This window comes from Ahaetulla prasina, chromosome 8 (genome assembly GCF_028640845.1).
Source record: "Ahaetulla prasina isolate Xishuangbanna chromosome 8, ASM2864084v1, whole genome shotgun sequence".
Lineage (NCBI taxonomy): Eukaryota > Metazoa > Chordata > Lepidosauria > Squamata > Colubridae > Ahaetulla > Ahaetulla prasina.
The window spans coordinates 29438596-29456006 of NC_080546.1; the positions used below are offsets into that span (position 1 = coordinate 29438596).

General features: G+C 40.0%; 1 protein-coding gene across 1 annotated transcript in view; it reads left to right on the forward strand.

Moving 5' to 3' along the window:
- The window catches only part of EGF (epidermal growth factor), a 55701-nt gene that overhangs the window by 25343 nt on the left and 12947 nt on the right, over positions 1 to 17411 (forward strand). Inside the window, exons 10-17 of the mRNA XM_058193647.1 lie at positions 672 to 808; positions 3113 to 3261; positions 5012 to 5116; positions 6862 to 7085; positions 10563 to 10730; positions 11270 to 11425; positions 12569 to 12685; positions 13585 to 13710. Coding sequence (XP_058049630.1) covers positions 672 to 808; positions 3113 to 3261; positions 5012 to 5116; positions 6862 to 7085; positions 10563 to 10730; positions 11270 to 11425; positions 12569 to 12685; positions 13585 to 13710 — 1182 coding nt within the window. The remainder of the gene's footprint in view (positions 1 to 671; positions 809 to 3112; positions 3262 to 5011; positions 5117 to 6861; positions 7086 to 10562; positions 10731 to 11269; positions 11426 to 12568; positions 12686 to 13584; positions 13711 to 17411) is intronic.

The window sequence follows — 17411 nt, forward strand, 5'->3', positions numbered from 1 at the left end:
GCTAAAATGTATAGCTAAATATAAGCTTAGATGGATCTTAAAGAGATCTAGGAAGTTTTTCTTTATTTGCTCTTCCATTAATACAAATGGGGGCTGATATTTCACCTTTTTAAAAAAACCATATCCTGTAGATATCCATGATAGGACAGAATTGAAAGCTTAGCTAAGCAAAATAGTCCAGCTTAATATGGGAAACATTGTTGAGTCACAAATTGGTGTTTAATAAAAGTCTGAAATTGATAGGGTATTGTCTTTTGGAGGGGGCTGGTTAAGGAGACATTTACACTTATATTTATGTTCTACTTAAATTTATTATGAAATTTTCTTTTAGCCAAGTACTACTGGCCTATCTTCAGAGCAAGGTATCTCTAATGCAGGTAATTCCTCTCCTGAGGAAAAAAATGGAAGTATGTAACAATATTCAACTACCTGTTTTGAAAGATATAAGCAGCTGTCACATTTAGCATATGTTAAATTTATTGGCAGGTTATCACCTTGGGTTTTTTTTAAATAATCATTTTGTAATTAATGTAATCTGTGATTAGTGCTATGTAAGGATTGTAAATGAGAAAAAAGAGAGAAAGCCCATGCTACAATTTGCTTCTTTCCATTTTTATCTGCAGAGTGTTGAAGTAGAAGACTTAACATGTTACTACATTTATTACAAACAGGACCAAAGCCATTTCTGTTGTTTGCGAACAGTCAAGATATCCGTAGCATTGCTTTTGATGGGACGGAATACTCAAGAGTCCTTGGCTGGCAGAGGGGAATAGTCTTAGGTCTGGACTGGGATCCGATGGAAAATAAGGTGAGGCTTTTTTCTTTTTTAGAAAGGGGGATTTCAAAATATTGCAAGAGCATCAATGCTCTTACTGCATTGTATTTTAACTGTTCAGTTCATAATGCTCCATGATATATAGAAAGAAGTACTTATTACTATATGCCTTGGGCCAAATGACTTGGGCTTCCTAAAACAATGAGCACTTATCAGCACTGATATGTTCACATGACATATTTGTTCACATAATTTAACAACTGGTTTGCCTGAGTACTGAAAATGTGAGCGTGCACAGCTAAATAGGATGGCGTAGTGCTGGGGCAGGAGGGCAGGCCTAACCGCAGGCCACAACTATCGGTTCACGCAAACCAGTAGGAACCGGCTGAATCCCACCCCTGTATATGTCATGCTTAAACTTGCCACATTTTAAACATACTAACTAAATGATTCTATTAGCAATAGCAATAGCATTTGCATTTACTGTATATACCGCTTCACAGTGCTTTACAGCCCTCTCTAAGTGGTTTACAGAGCCAGCATATTGCTCCCAACAATCTAGGTCCTCATTTTGCCAACCTCGGAAGGATGGAAAGCTGAGTCAACCTTGAGCTGATGAGGATCAAACTGCTGTTGGCAGAATTAGCCTGCAATACTGCATTCTAACCACTGCGCCACCATGATATTTACACATCGTTTCCATTCAGCACCTTGATTAAACACTGTATCAATAAGCTAGGGAGAAACACAATCTCAACTTTGTAAATAATGTAACTTTATTTATTTTTTTGCTCAAATAGATGTCATTAATGTGAAAAGTTGTGAGAGAAGAAATCCTATCCCCAACTAAAAAGTATAATACGGGTGGTAGTGAACTTACAGCCATTCAGTTACAAAATAACTGAAAAAGTGACTTATGACTGGTTCTCACATTTACAATCCTTGCAGCATCCCCACAGTCATGTGATCAAAAATCGGGTGCTTGGCAACCAGCATGTATTTCCAATTATTGCAGCATCCTGCAACAGCCTTCCCAGTCAGCATCTGATAAGCATAGCCAATGAGAGGAAGCTGGCTTAGCTAGCTAAACAACCACTTGATTCAGGGATGTCAAACTCAAGGCCTGTGGGCCATCCAGGACTGTTGTGACTTCGTCAGAGTGGGGGTGGGAAACGACAAGGACCATCCTGGAAAATGGAAGGGGCCAGCCCATGTTGCTTCAGCCTGGTCTACCCACATTGCTTCAGCCCAGTCTATCCGCGTTGCTTCAGCCCAGCCTATCCAATGTGGCTTGGGGCCCAGTCTCTCCAATGCAAAGCGGAAACATGCCAGCAGTTTATTTATTTATTTATTTATTTATTAATTAAACTTTTATACCGCCCTTCTCCCGAAGGACTCAGGGCGGTGTACAGCCAAGATAAAAAACAATAAATATACAAAGTTAAAAATCAAATTAAAATACCTATTCCATAATGGCCGAATTAAAACCGTCAAATTGACCAACCTAAAATACCCCATATAAAATTACAGAAGATTTAAAAATTTAAAATTTAGAAATTTAAAAAATCTAAAAAATCAGTCCAGTCTCGCTTGAATGAATAAATGAGTTTTTAATTCCCGACGAAAGGTCCGAAGGTCAGAGATTTGGCGCAAACCGGGTGGAAGGTCGTTCCAGAGAGTAGGTGCTCCAACAGAGAAGGCCCTTCCCCTGGGGGCCGCCAGCCGGCATTGCTTGGCGGACGGCACCCTGAGAAGACCCTCTCTGTGAGAGCGTACGGGTCGATGGGAGGCATAAGGTAACAGCAGGCGGTCCCGTAAGTACCCGGGCCCTAAGCCATGGAGCGCTTTAAAGGTGGTAACCAGAACCTTGAAGCGCACCCGAAAGACCACAGGTAGCCAGTGCAGACTGCGCAGGAGTGGTGTTACCCGGGAGCAACGTGGTGCTCCCTCAATCACCCGCGCAGCTGCGTTCTGCACTAGCTGAAGTCTCCGGGTGCACCTCAGGGGTAGCCCCATGTAGAGAATTTGGGGAGTGGCATCAAGTTGGCCATGCCCACCCACCCAGACACACTCACCCACCCGGCCATGCCCATCCAGCCCCCTGAGGTCCACCACAGCCCTGATGCAGCCCTCAATGAAATTGAGTTTGACACCCCTGACTTGATTTATTTAACAACACGCAATGATTTGTTTAACAATCGTAGCAAAAAAGATTGCAAGGCTGTAAAATTGAGCACAACTCACTTAACAACTCACTTGCTTAGCAACAGAAATTCTGCGGTTATAGGTTGAGGACAACCTATAATCATCTATAAACCTTCCGTTTTCTTCTTACAGATTTATTTTACCCATACAGACCTGAACTGTATAGAGAGATCTGATCTGGATGGCACCAGTCGTGAAAAAGTTGTATGTGACGCAAGTGAGAGATTAGAAAGACTAGCCTTGGATTGGATTAATCGCAAATTGTACTGGACTGACCCCGGGTATGCTTTTTACATAAATATTGTAGGACACCTACTGAAAGTGAAAAATATGGTGATAACTAATCAAGTGGCAAAAAAAAAAAAAGAGAGAGAGAGAGTAACTGAAATGTTTCTGAAATGGTAGCATGCATTTGTGTACTTAAGATTAGTCATAATAGAAAGACTTAGAGATTAAAAAAAAAGACTCAAAGAGACCCTTTGCTGAATAATATTCTAACCAGAAGCATTCATGTAACACAATTTCTTTATTGAACCGTGAATGTATCTCCCTCCGGAAAAACAGGAAACCAAGGAACATTGTAAGGAGAAAAAAAACACATTCCAGTCAATTGTATCCGAGATGTTATTTTTAATTCACTTCACATATCTCCCTTCCAGGAATTCCACATACGAAGGGAACCCTTTTGATTATATCAGCAAAGCCATTAAAAATACTGTCTTCTTAAGAAACAGGTTAGCAATTGCCGTATTTGCCTATAGTAACAATTGGTTTTGAAGAAATGGAAGTAGTGGCAGATTTTATTTTCTTGGCTTCAATATCACCGCAGATGGGGACTGTGGCCAAGAAATTAAAAGACCCTTGCTCCTAGGAAGGAAAGCTATGTCAAATCTAGACAGCATACTAAAAAGCAGAGACATCCAGTGATGGGATTCAAGTAATTTAACAACCGGTTCTCTGCCCTAATGATTTCTTCCAACAACCAGTTTGCTAAACTGCTCAGAAAGTTAACAACCGGTTCTCCTGAAGTGGTGCAAACTGGCTGAATCCCACCACTGGAGACATCACCCTGCCAACAAAAGTGCGTATAGTCAAGCTATGGTTTTCCCAGTTGCAATGTATGGTTGTGAAAGTTGGACCATCAGAAAGGCTGAGTTCCAAAGAACTGAGGCCTTTGAACTATGGTGCTGGAGAAAACTCCTGCGAGTCCCTTGGACTGCAAAGTGATCAAATGGTCAGTCCTAGAGGAAATCAACCCTGACTGCTCTTTAGAAGGCCAGATCCTGAAGATGAAACTCAAATACTTTGGCCAACTATTGAGAAGGAAGGATTCACTGGAGAAGAGCCTAATGCTGGGAATGACTGGGGGGAAAAGAAGAATGGGACAACAGAGAATGAGGTGGCTGGATGGAGTCACAGAAGCAGTCGGCTTAAATAGACTCCAGAGGATCGTAGAGGACAGGAAGGCCTGGAGGAACATTGTCCATGGGGTTGTGAGGGGTAAGACACAATTTTGCAACTAATAATAACAACAACAACAACAACAACAACTGGTTTTCAAACCCAGTTTGGTCTAAAGATTAAGGCACCAAGGTAGAAACCAGGATAGCCTGAGTTCTACCCCTGCCTTAGGCATAAAACTAGTGGGATGATTTTGGACCAGTCATTATCTTTCAGCCCTGAGAACAAAGCAATAGCAAACAATTTCTGAAAAATCTTGTCCAAGAAAACCACAGGGATTAGTTCAGGCAGTCACCAGGAATCAAAAATTGAAGACGTACACATAATAATAGATGCTTTTCATGAAGTTACTAATTTAATATATGGCTTCTGGTTGCTTCTACTCCTAGTCTTATTCAGTTCTTATTCAGTTTACAACTTCTGTTAACAGGAGAAGATGGAACTGAGGAGAAATGTTTAAAATGTTTAATTAATATCGTGGTATAAGAGAATCAATTGGAAGGAGGCAAATAAAGTGACAGACTAAAGTTATTGCAGTAAGAAACCCCATTCTGTATGTCTACTTTGTAGGAAATGTAGCATTGAAAGTAGTAATCTAAATGGAATGCAGAGAAAAATAATCATCCAGGAGAAGGTGTTCCATCCTCAAGGAATTGCTGTTCATCCGTTTACCAGGTAAAATATCAAGTCAAATTTGTTTTCAAACTGTTATTGGGTGATAAAGGCACCCAAGAATAAAGTCTGTGAAACCATTGCTTCTATTGCAACTATTTTATCTGTGCAGAGATTTTGCAGGTATAGTTATTGAAGGTGCAGATTGAGTGGTGGCGTGGCCTAGAGGTGGAGCTCTTGCTTCACAATCAGGAGGCTGTGAGTTTGATCCTAGGTAGAGGCAGTTATTTCTATCTCTGGGCACAATGAGAATAAAGCTGCTGAGAACTCTGCATTGGCGACAGGATGGGCATCTGGCCAGTAAACACTCAGCTCCATTCAGTTGCCCTGACTCAACCCCGATGCAAGAGATTACGGGTTCATTAAAAGACAAAAAAAAAGTTATTGAAGGTGCAGATCCAATGGCTTCTAATTCTTTAGCACCTCATGAGCTAGTGACCACAAAGCAAAAGTAGAATATAGATAAACAGTTATTTATTCTGTGTTCATAAATACAAAAACCAGGCTAGTTAGAGCAATAGTCTTCCCTATAATGATATATGAGTGAGTGTGAGTGATGGACACTAAGAATGATTGCTTGAGGAAGAATTGATACTTTTGTAGTGCGATACTGGTGTAAATTACTGCATATACCATGGACAGCCAGAGTAACTAACTGAGAGGTGTTAAATCGTACAAAACCAGACACATCACTAGAAGCTAAAATATAAGACTACCTCTGATCTACTTCGGCCATGTTATGCATGCAAATTCATTGGAAAAGTCAGCGATGCTAGAAATGATTAGTGGAACAAGAAGAAGGGGCGGGCAAAGAACATGCTGATTTGATAACATCAAATCTAGTACAAAATTCAATGGTAGAATTCAAATAATTTAACAACTGGTTCATCCAGGGTCATCAGGTTGGCTGTCATGGGAAGCGTGGCCCAATCTGACCCTGGGCAAACCGGTTGTTAAATTAGTCCCCCCCACCCCAACTATCAAAGTGGATCCTGTGCGAGGTGCTGCAATAGAGAAACAGGCAACAGAGCAGCCGGCATGAGGGAAGGAGGAGGAGCAGGAAGAAGAAAGAGGGAAAGCAGTCTTCTCCTTCCCTTATGCCGGCCGCTCTGTTGCCTGCAGCGCAGCATCCAGGATCTACTTTGAAAGCAGGGGGGAGAGATTTAATTTAACAACCGCTTCGCCCGGACTAGTGCAAATCGGCTGAATCCCAAAAAATTGAACATCCAACAACTGAAAGAAGTTGTTTTTGAAGGGTATTATGGAGAGCAGTAAGTATGCTAGTAGAGTCACCAAGAATTAGACACAACTAAATGGTTAAACACAACAATTTTTATGTTCTGTCTGTTCATCACTCTGCCTGCTCTTTGTTTACGAGATTGGTAACCGGAGGTCACTTTCTTCTGCCTTTCTTCTCAGACAGCCATGCACAGAGCACATGCTCTTTGACTCTTCTCCAGATAGTTAGCTAGATGTTTGACTTTCTCTTATCCCCATGAGGCATTTCCTCTAAATAAATTTCATTTTCTGTTCCAGTCATAAATCTGGTAATTGTCCAATGACTTTTGCCTCCTATATTTTAATCATGGTTGAGGGATCAAACATGGATTTTAAAACACAAAATTATTACCTCTGAATATTGTTTATATTTCACTCTGACAGATATAGATTTTTATGTGTTCTTTGTTGCGCAACGTGAAAGGATTTTTAAAAAATGCAATGACTTACTTTGTTTTTCTTCAATAAAGGGAATTGTTTTGGACAAACTTCGGGATCAATCCACATATTGGAAAATCTACTTTACAAGGCTCAGAGCGTGTCATTATAGCAAATTCAGACTTACTTTGGCCCAGTGGAATAACTATTGACTACGCTGAGGACAAGCTGTACTGGTGTGATGCCAAAATGTCTGTTATTGAAACTGCGAACTTGGATGGTTCTAACCGCCAAATACTTACACAGAATGATGTAGGTGAGGCTTTGGGATGCTAGCTTTCTATCCAATAATGCACATATCAAAATGTCAATGGAAGAATTACCTCAGTAGAGTGACCTCCATTTTTTTGTACCACTTATCCGTCAATTCTGTTCCAGACTAGGGGTCTCCAATCTTGGCAACTTTAAGACTTGTGGACTTCAACTCCCAGAGTTCCTCAGCCAGCAAAGCAAAGCTGGCTGAGGAATTCTGGGAGTTGAAGTCCACAAGACTTAAAGTTGCCAAGGTTGGAGATCCCTGTAAATCCAGACAATTGATTAGGGTCCCAGTGATAAAAGCAGCAAGTTCCTGCAAATATTAATGATAGTCAGCTGGTTGTTTGTTTGTTGGTCACCCATCCATACTGCATTATTTCTCTGGTTTGATTCCATCTGCCCCAAGATGAGGTTCAGGCAGCCCTGTGGAAAATGAAGAAGAAAAATAGGGGTTTTTTTAGAATGGGAACAGGAAAGTGTTAAAGGAATTATATCTAGACTCTATTTTGGAGAGCAAATAGCGATAGGACTCACCTGGTCCACATTCCAATGTATGTTTGCTTTGATAAATCATCAGGGCTAGTTAAGGGAGTGACCTTAACAAAGGGACTGGTATGTGTGTCTCCCCCCCCTTCCTCCCGATTTTTTGAACTTTTGTGCAAAGAAATGTGAATAAAAATTGAAAATTGAAGTACTGTGTGCCCACAAAGGGAAGAAAATAGAATACATACTCCCCCCACCCACTTTAGCCTGGCTATTAAAAGGTTAATATTACTGTAGTTGTTCTTATTGCAGCACTACTGCCATCTAGTGCCCATTCCTGTAATTTAAGGTACTGAAAAGATGCTTTTGTGGAGGAGACAGATTTTTTAAAATTTTTATTTATTTATTTATTTCGTCAAGCATGTATTTTATGACAGATACAAGTGTAAGCATGATTATAAATATATGTAAAGGATACGAATAAAAGAAAACATTCAGACAGGGACGGTAGGCACGCTGGTGCTCTTATGCACACCCCTTACAGACCTCTTAGGAATGGGGTGAGGTCTACAGTAGACAGTTTAAGGTTAAAGTTTTGGGGATTTGGGGAAGAAACCACAGAGTCAGGTAGTGCATTCCAGGCGCTGAGAACTCCGTTACTGAAGTCGTATTTTCTGCAGTCTAGTTTGGCTCAGTTTACCTTACATTTATATTTATTGTGTGCTCTTGCATTGTTTTGGTTGAAGCTGAAATATTCATTGGCTGGTAGGACATTGTAGCAGATGATTGAGATTCAGACTGAGTTGGTGGTAATATGCTTCCAACTACCAGTTGCAGGGGAAGAAGAGCAGAGGAGACTTGCGCAGTGGTGAAATCCAAATTTTTTTTTACTACTGGTTCTGTGGGCGTGGCAGGGCTTGGTGGGCATGGCAGGGGAAGGATACTGCAAAATCTCCATTCCCACCCCACTCCAGGGGAAGGATACTGCAAAATCCCCATTCCCTGCCCACTCCTGGGGGAAGGGTATTGCAAAATCTCAATTCCCACCTCACTCTGGGGCCAGCCAGGGATGGTATTTGCCAGTTCTCTGAACTGCTCAAAATTTCCACCACCTGTTCTCCAGAACCTGCTGGATTTCACCGCTGGACCTATGCCTCTACCTCTGCTTGTGAGTGTCATACATGCAAATCTATCTGACAACTAGCAAGAAGGTTTTGGCCTAATCCAGCATGGTTACTTTTTATGTTCTTAGATAAGGTATTATGTTTATATGAGAACAGAAGAAACATTTGTGTATGCATTCTAAGACGTCCAGTGATTTTTGTGCATTCTCTGGTTGTTGGTTGGTGCAAGGGCCAGGCTTTTAGGTGAAGATGGTCAGTCTGGCTTGGCTGCACAAAAAGAAGGACAAAAAAAAATGACGAGTGAGGATATGCCATATATGCAGATATGGCCAAGATTACCAATATTCTCTCTGTTTGGGGTGGGGAAGTGTTGAAGTTTTTCTGTCTATACTTTTTTGTGTGCTTCCTGTCATAAAATGGCAAGAAGTGTGACTGATTTTTAAAAATTGTGCCATTTTGCTCCAGGTGTGCAATTAAAAAAAAGATCACCAGTTGCAAAGAAATGAAGGTGGGAATATTTATGTCCCTAAAGCTACAGATTACAACCTATTGTGTTAATAGAGCAAAGATAAAGACAATGCTTATAATTGATGTTACTACAAGTAGTCCTTGCTTTGTGATCACAGTTGGGACCTGCAACTCAGTTGTTAAGCAAATGGACATTAACCAGGCGTATGATTTTAGTTCAGCTTTCTTTTGCCTTACAGAGTTGTGAAGATTATAAATGTGTAGATTGGTCACAAAGTTACTTTTTCATCACCCTGCAAATGTTCGTTGACTGAAAACTACCTGTGCTATAACTGCAATCTGGAGTTTGCACTCGTAGGCCTCAAAGTCATCAGAAGTCATAATGGAACTTTTTAGATACAGTTAAATAAATGACTGAAGACTGGCAATACAAAAATATTTTGGATTACAAATAGTAATTTGTAGTATTTAAAGTCAATTAAACATCGGTTAGAACCATTTCTCTAGTGGAACAAGCTACAAGTGAACTGACATCTCATTGCTTTAATGCTTGGACAGATTATTCCCATCTGATGTTCCTGATAGAAAGTCACTCGGTGATATAAAGTCTGCATATATTGTTTGAACTGCTTTTCTTGCTTTTATCCATCAATATTGTGGTAGCAGTGATGACATCTGGAGTCCAATGCCATATGGAAGGACACATGTTTTTCCTTCTGCATCTATTACAGATTGATGAATGTGCTTTAGGCAAGAGTCTGGCCTAGGAATTTATTTATTTATTTATTTATTTATTTTTTTCATATTTATATACCGCCCTATCTCCCTAGGGACTCAGGGCGGTTCACAGGCAATTAAAAATACATATAAATACAAACTAAAATGACAATTAAAAAACTTATTCTATAGCCAAATTATTAAAAAACAGTATAAATAATAAAAACCCATTTAAATCCAGTAAATTTAAAATCTAATCCAGTCCCGCGCAGATGAATAAGTGTGTTTTAAGCTCGCGACGAAAGAGTCTGCCTCACTCTGACCCTAATCTTTGATTTACAACAAGGAGGGGCAGTTCTAATACAGTGTAGGGTATATAACTAAAGCTGCAGTCCCAAAGTGGATGGGGCTAGGAGTCTTTTAAGGATTGTTCAGGGGTTTTAAGGGATTGAGGGATGCCTCCTCCCAAAACAAACAGATTTTAGTTTTATCTATTCTGGAGCAGGGTTGGGGAGGGGGGCAATCTTCAAATTGCAGAAGAGATTAGGGCACAATCCATGCAATCTCTGGAGCCCAGATCTTGATCTGCAATGTTCAGAACTGAAATATATCGGATGCATGTTAATTGGTATGTTTACTCAGTGCATGTATATAGTGGAACTGCCAATCTTTTATCTGCATTCTAGGCCATCCCTATGGCATAACAGTTTTTGAGAATCATGTTTGGCTATCTGACTGGACTAGGCCTTCCTTACTGAGAATAGACAAGAAAAATGGCCTCATGAAGGTACGCCTTGGAGGAAACATGCTGAGACCCTCTTCGCTGCTTGTACTTCACCCTTTAGCCAAACCAGGTATACTGTATGTCAAGTGTACTTCAGTCTTTTTCTGATTAGCTCTGTATCAGGACTTATTAGGGCAGAAGTCTTCAAACTTGGCAGCTTTAAAACTTGTGGACTTTAATTCCCAGAATTCTCCTAAAATTCTGGGAGTTGAAGTCCACAAGTCTTAAAGCTGCCAAGTTTGAAGACCTCTGTATTAGGGGTTCTAAAATGTTAGACGCTTGCTGGCAAACTACCATTTGGCAAGTGCTGCGAACAGTGATAATAAAACAGCATTGTAATACATTTTATAACATAGTAAAACCTGCTCAATAATCAATTTAAAAATAATCAATTTAAAAAGAAAAATATGCTATTGTCATTTTAATTACACCTATACGGAAGCAATGTGACTCTATTACTGGTCTATTTTGACAGTTACAATATGGTTCCTTTTTTGCTTTAATTTAGCAGTTGAATACATTAGAAGGATATTTCTCCACTAGTAAATAACAATTTTGAAATGACACAATGCAGTGGTGTAAATCACCTACTTATTTTTACTCTTTCAGGCCGTATCTCTACATACAAGGAAGATGCATTAGGAAAGAAAATGTTTGCCGGAGAAATATCATCCCAGCATCTTCTGATTAACAGCAAATATGGTGATAGCCGTGGGGATGACCGGGAGAAGCAACAGACACTGACTGCTGAAATTGTGGTGTCTAGTAAAGATTGCCTTTTCTTATTTCCTAAGGGCAGAAGGAGACATATGTTCTCAGTGTTTATGCCAATGGCTGTTGTGATCATGTGCAATTGGAGCATAAAAAAATCTGCCTTATGCTAACTTAGATCATTGGTCTGTCGACTCTGCAGTGGCAGCTTAAACTGTGCCAGCAACTAGCTTCACGAGAAATATTACTTATTTATTTATTTTGCAACATTTATAGCCCCTTCAATCCAAACGGTCCCTGATTATGGTACAAAATAAAGAAAAAAGTACAAAGTTCTAGCTAGCAATATTTAAATTAATCCAAGGGGTGAATGAGAGCCAGCTTGCTGTAGTGATTAAGGCAGAAGTGGGGAACGATGGCCCCTTTATAACTTACGGACTTCAACTCCCAGAATTCCTGAGCCAGAGGTTCACAGGTCATAAAAGGCCTATTGTTTCCAACCCTTGGATTATGGCATCAGGCTAGAAGCTGGGGGTCTGGGAATTCTAGTCCCACCTTAGGCACAAAGCCAGCTGATTGACTTTTGACCAGTCACTTCCTCTCAACCCCAGGAAGGACACTAACTAACTGAGTAAAAAAAGTGGAATGCCCACTGGATCAATAATATTTTGATCAGTTGCAAAATGCAAATAGGGAAGAAGGTACAGATATCTTGGAAAGAGAATATTCCATAAAATAGGGTCTGCTACTAAGAAGGTTTGTCATCCTCTCCATAACCCACGTGCCTTGTAAAGAGGGGGCAGATCAGGGGCGAAATCCAGCAGGTTCTGACAGGTTCTGGAGAACTGGTAGCAGAAATTTTGAGCAGTTTGGAAAACCAGTAGCAGAAATTTTGAGTAGTTTGAAGAACCGGCAAATACCACCTCTGGCTGGCCCAAGAATGGGGTGGGAATGGAGATTTTGCAATATCCTTCTCCTGCCAGGCCTACCAAGCCACATCCACCAAGCAGCATCACACCCACCAAGCCTACCACAGAACGGGTAGTAAAAAAAATTGGATTTCACCACTGGGGCAGATGGATAAAATTTAAAAGGTTAGCTCTAGTGAGTTTGTTCATAACAATTTACTACTGTGAACACATAAACTACAGACAATTGTGGAGTGATAAATTTTCTTATCCTTATTTTGTGCCACAGATCAGGACAACTGTACACTGTTGGGTTGTGACCTCAATTCTCAATGCATTGCACATCAAAATGGTGCCAAGTGTGAGTGCCAGACAGGGTTCATTATGGAAGATCAACTGTGCCATGGTAAGTTTACATGACAGATTACAGAGTAATATTAATATTGTATATTTTTGCATGGATTTCATCTTGGGTCGTCATTTTGAGATTAGGAATATACCCCTTGCACTAGGCCAGTGCCTTCAAAAAGCATACAAGCTATGATTAATAAGGAATACAGCAAGTATAAATTCAGGTTTGAAGTTAGAGCATTTTAAACTTTGTAATATGCCTTGACATTAGGATTAGCCTTCAGTTTAGAATAGATTATCCCGGACAGTCAGGATGGTCAGTGATCGCTAAACAAATTCATTCCTATATGAGTGAGGTTCATCTACAGCAGATTTGATTCGTTGTTTTTATATCCTGCCTTCTCAGCAGGAATTTAAGGCAACATACATTATTCTCCCCAGTTTTCTTTTATCCTCCCAACTCCTCTGTGAGAAAGAATTTAATTAATTCTTTCATATATGGCAGTGGTAGTCAACCTGGTCCCTACCGCCCACTAGTGGGCGTTCCAGCTTTCATGGTGGGTGGTAGGGGTTTTGTCCAATACTGAAGCATTTTCCTTTTTTTTTAATTTAATTGACTTTTTAAAAAATTATCATAGCATTATTTAAAAACATTTTCATTATGTTTTCATAAATTTCCCCGTGACAATTTAAATTTCTGAAAATATACTATTTGTATCCCCCGCGTATAAGTTTAGTTCATGTTAGGTAAGTGAAACTAAATGGCACTATAGTGCAACTGCAAACAAAAGAGCCTTGTCCCAGAATAGCTCGCGCATCTCCCCCCGAACCGATGGGCGGTTAGAAAATTTTACTACTAACAGAGATACAAAAGTGGGCGGTAGGTATAAAAAGGTTGACTACCCCTGATATATTGTCTCCCAGCTATAAATACTTTTTTTTTAAATCTTGTAGATGTTGATGAATGCCTTCTTAACAAAGAACAGTGCAATCAGAGCTGGTCCAGATGTATCAACACTGAAGGAAGCTACTTCTGTGAGTGCCTTTTGGGTTACGCTAAAGATGGTCTTCATTGTTCTGGTGAGTTATTAGGATAAAGGATGTACCTCTGGGCATTCTGAATAATTTTTCCATCCTACTTAGAGGGTTTTTTTATGACAAGTTTCTAGATGTTCTTATTTATCACATTGATTTAGCATATTTATATGCTGCCCATCTCACAGAAACGTGGGTCTGGGTAGCACACAATCAAACTATAAGACCATGGTTATAAAAATATTGTAAGATTAAAACATACATATTATTATGTATTTTTAGAAACCAAAAATCATATATCATAGATGCTATACACCAGGGGTAGTCAACCTTTTTATATCTACCGCCCACTTTTGTATCTCTGTTAGTAGTAAAATTTTCTAACTGCCCACCAGTTCCACAGTAATGCGCCGTGTCTGCGCATGCCTCTCACACATCATGGATTGGGTTGGGGGGGGGGCGCCGGCTACCAGCTCTGCTTGTCTGTTACAGCTGATGGTGTGTAGGGAGATGCGCGAGCTATTCTGGGACAAGGCTCTTTTGTTTGCGGTCGCACTATAGCGCCATTTAGTTTCACTTACGTAACGTGAACTAAACTTATGTGCGGGTGATACAAATAGTATACTTTCAGAAATTTAAATTGGGGAAATTTTATGAAAACGTAATGAAAATGTTTTTAAATAATGCTATGAATTTTTTTAAAAAGTCAATTAAATTAAAAAAAAGGAAAGTGCTTCAGTATCAGACAAAACCCCTACCGCCCACCATGAAAGCTGGAACGCGCACTAGTGGGCAATAGGGACCAGGTTGACTACCACTGCTATACACAATGGGAGATCATAGATTCTATACGCAATGTAAATACCTCATTAAATCAGAGGTGGGTTTCTGCAGGTTCTGACCAGTTCTGGAGAACTGGTAATGGAAATTTTGAGTAGTTCGGAGAACCGGTAGTAAAAATTCTGACTGGCCCCGCCCCTATCTATTCTCTGCCTCCAAATTCCCAGATGATTAGGAGGAAATGGGGATTTTGCAGTATCCTTCCCCTGGAGTGGGGAGGGAATGGAGATTTTATAGTATCCTTTCCCTGCCACACCCACCAAGCCATGCCACATCCACAAAATCGGTAGTAAAATTTTTTGAAACCCACCACTGCATTAAATCCCCATTTCCATGAGGCCCCAAGCTTGTTGATAAAACTCAGTATAAGGGACTTTTGAATAGATATCAAGAAGGAGCTATGTTCAGTTCGATAGGTAGGGGTGGGGAGAGGATGGTATTCCAAACAGAGGTAGTATTCACTTACGTTTGCTACCGATTCACAAATGTGAGCGCGCACATGCGCAGAGCGTCAAAAATGGGATGTGATGACATCCGGACTGCTGGGCAGAGCCTCCTGCAGCTACCACTACCGGTTCTCCCGAACCAGATAGAACTGGCTGAATACTATCACTGGTATTCACATCATTTATTTTCCTTCAGTTTAGGAAAGCACTTTCGCACTGTGAGTATGGGGGATAGTAGCAGAATAACTAATTTTCATTTTGATTTTAATATTGATATGATAGATGGGTGCCCAGGAGGGAGGGGATTCATTCCAGAGAAGTAACAGGCAACTCAGCCCAGATCTTATGTATGAGAGAAAGAGAGTGAAGACAGCCACTCCCTAAGAGTTCACAGAGTTTATTGCAGTTGCAGGTAGTAGAGTGTCCAGTCGGGCAAGATTTTGTCTACAGATGTAAACCATTAAAGAACAGTTTGAAAGAATTGACAGGTGTCATTCTTGGTTTGGTATCTGACAATGGTTAAATATGAAGACTCAATGAATTGCCTTAATGAGTTCATATAGTAATTTATATCCAAAGTAGCTGGAAAATGAAATGTAACCTGCAGGCCATGGACTGCATATGCTCCCCTACAGAATGTCAAATTATAGTAAAACAAACAAAAATATGTTTCATAGATATGACAGTAAAGAGATATTAAGCCTCTAATGGACCTGGTAGCCTTATTTTATGTTTTAAAATGGGGTCAAATTTCCAGATAGTTCCAGAGATACTACATCAAGGCAATCATCACAGCTGACCTGAGTTTGTAACACCCCCACCTACACACACAAAAAGCAGTTCTTGGCGCTGAAAAGACTATATATTCCCTTGTTAAAAGTTTTAAGTACTTGCTGACGCTAGATTTCCAAACTCTGTAAGGTTGCTGGCATTATTTATCCCTTCTTCCAGGCTTTCTGCATTCTAGGTGATGTTTAACATCATCAGTTCATCAATATGCAAAGCCTCTAGATGTCAGGAGATGTTTTCTTCTTCTGTTATTTGGCAGCGTTAATGGAATGAATGACCCAATAGAGATTTATTGGAAATCATTACCCTGCCTATAAATGAAAGTGCGTATTGAGTCAGTCATAATACTCATCAAATAATTTTATGTTCGTTAATAGTCATGAGATTCGAGTTGCTGACATTTCCAATCAGGGTTCATTGAAAACTATGTTCATAATCAGATTCCCTGATCCGCATAGCTAGAATGCAAAGGCTGACATTAAATCATAAGTTTACTGTCTAAGAGAACTGCTTGGAGATACGAAGGCAGCAATTTTTAGCAATTTGTCAGCTTATCCCAAACTGGGCCAATTCTGATGCAGGTACATGTTTTTGCAAATTGACAAGTAGACTTTACAAATGTACATTCCTTTCTCTGACATCTCCATTTAAATTCTCCCTTTCTTACTCTTGCTTACTGCATCAATATATCCCGATCTGTTGTTTTGCTGAAATAACCACTCAGGAGGAAAACTTTGGTTCATGGCTATTAGTTTGATAGTTACAAGCAGTGGTGGGATTCAGCCAGTTCGCACCTATTCGGGAGAACCGGTTGTTAACTTTCTAAGCAGTTTGGAGAACCGGTTGTTGGAAGAAATCTCCTTTTGTTTTTTTTCTACTTTACAGGGCTAATCCTGTAAGGAAGGCAGGAAGGAAACATTCTGGTACTGCTTACAGAAACTGCCTCTCTGGTTAACCCTTATTACATTGTAACAGCTAAGGGAAAGTGCCCATCGATGTGAGTGACGTAGAGTTGGCCATGACCACATGATCACATGACCACCGAGCCACGTCTACCCAGCTGGTCATTAGGGCAGAGAACCAGTTGTTAAATTATTTGAATCCCACTGCTGGTTACAAGTATCATATCTTTTGGGAGATCGGTTGATCTCCTTGCGCAGTTGGTTATCCATTATGAAATTTTATCCATCTGCTGGACTAAATGGAACAGGAGTCCAATTTAGCAGGACAGTACTTATGTCCTTATGTTTTCCTAATTAAAATGCTAGCTACACAGTGGAAGAAAAACATAGTATTATATATGAACTGGAATGTTCTGTCATAGTAAGGGGAGAAAAGGACCCTAATTTACATGTCATGCTTAGTAACAATCTTCTTTAACTCCTCCTCAACTGCTATGGACCAAGTTTCTCTGTCTCTCCTTCCCTCCTTCCCTCCCTCCCCTCCTGCTTTTCTTTGAGAATAGAATAGAATAGAATAGAATAGAATAGAATAGAATAGAATAGAATAGAATAGAATAGAATAGAATAGAATTTTTTATTGGCCAAGTGAGATTGGACACACAAGGAATTTGTCTTGGTGCATATGCTTTCAGTGTACATAAAAAGACAAGATACCTTCATCAAGAATCATAAGGTACAACACTTAATTATAGTCATAGGGTACAAATAA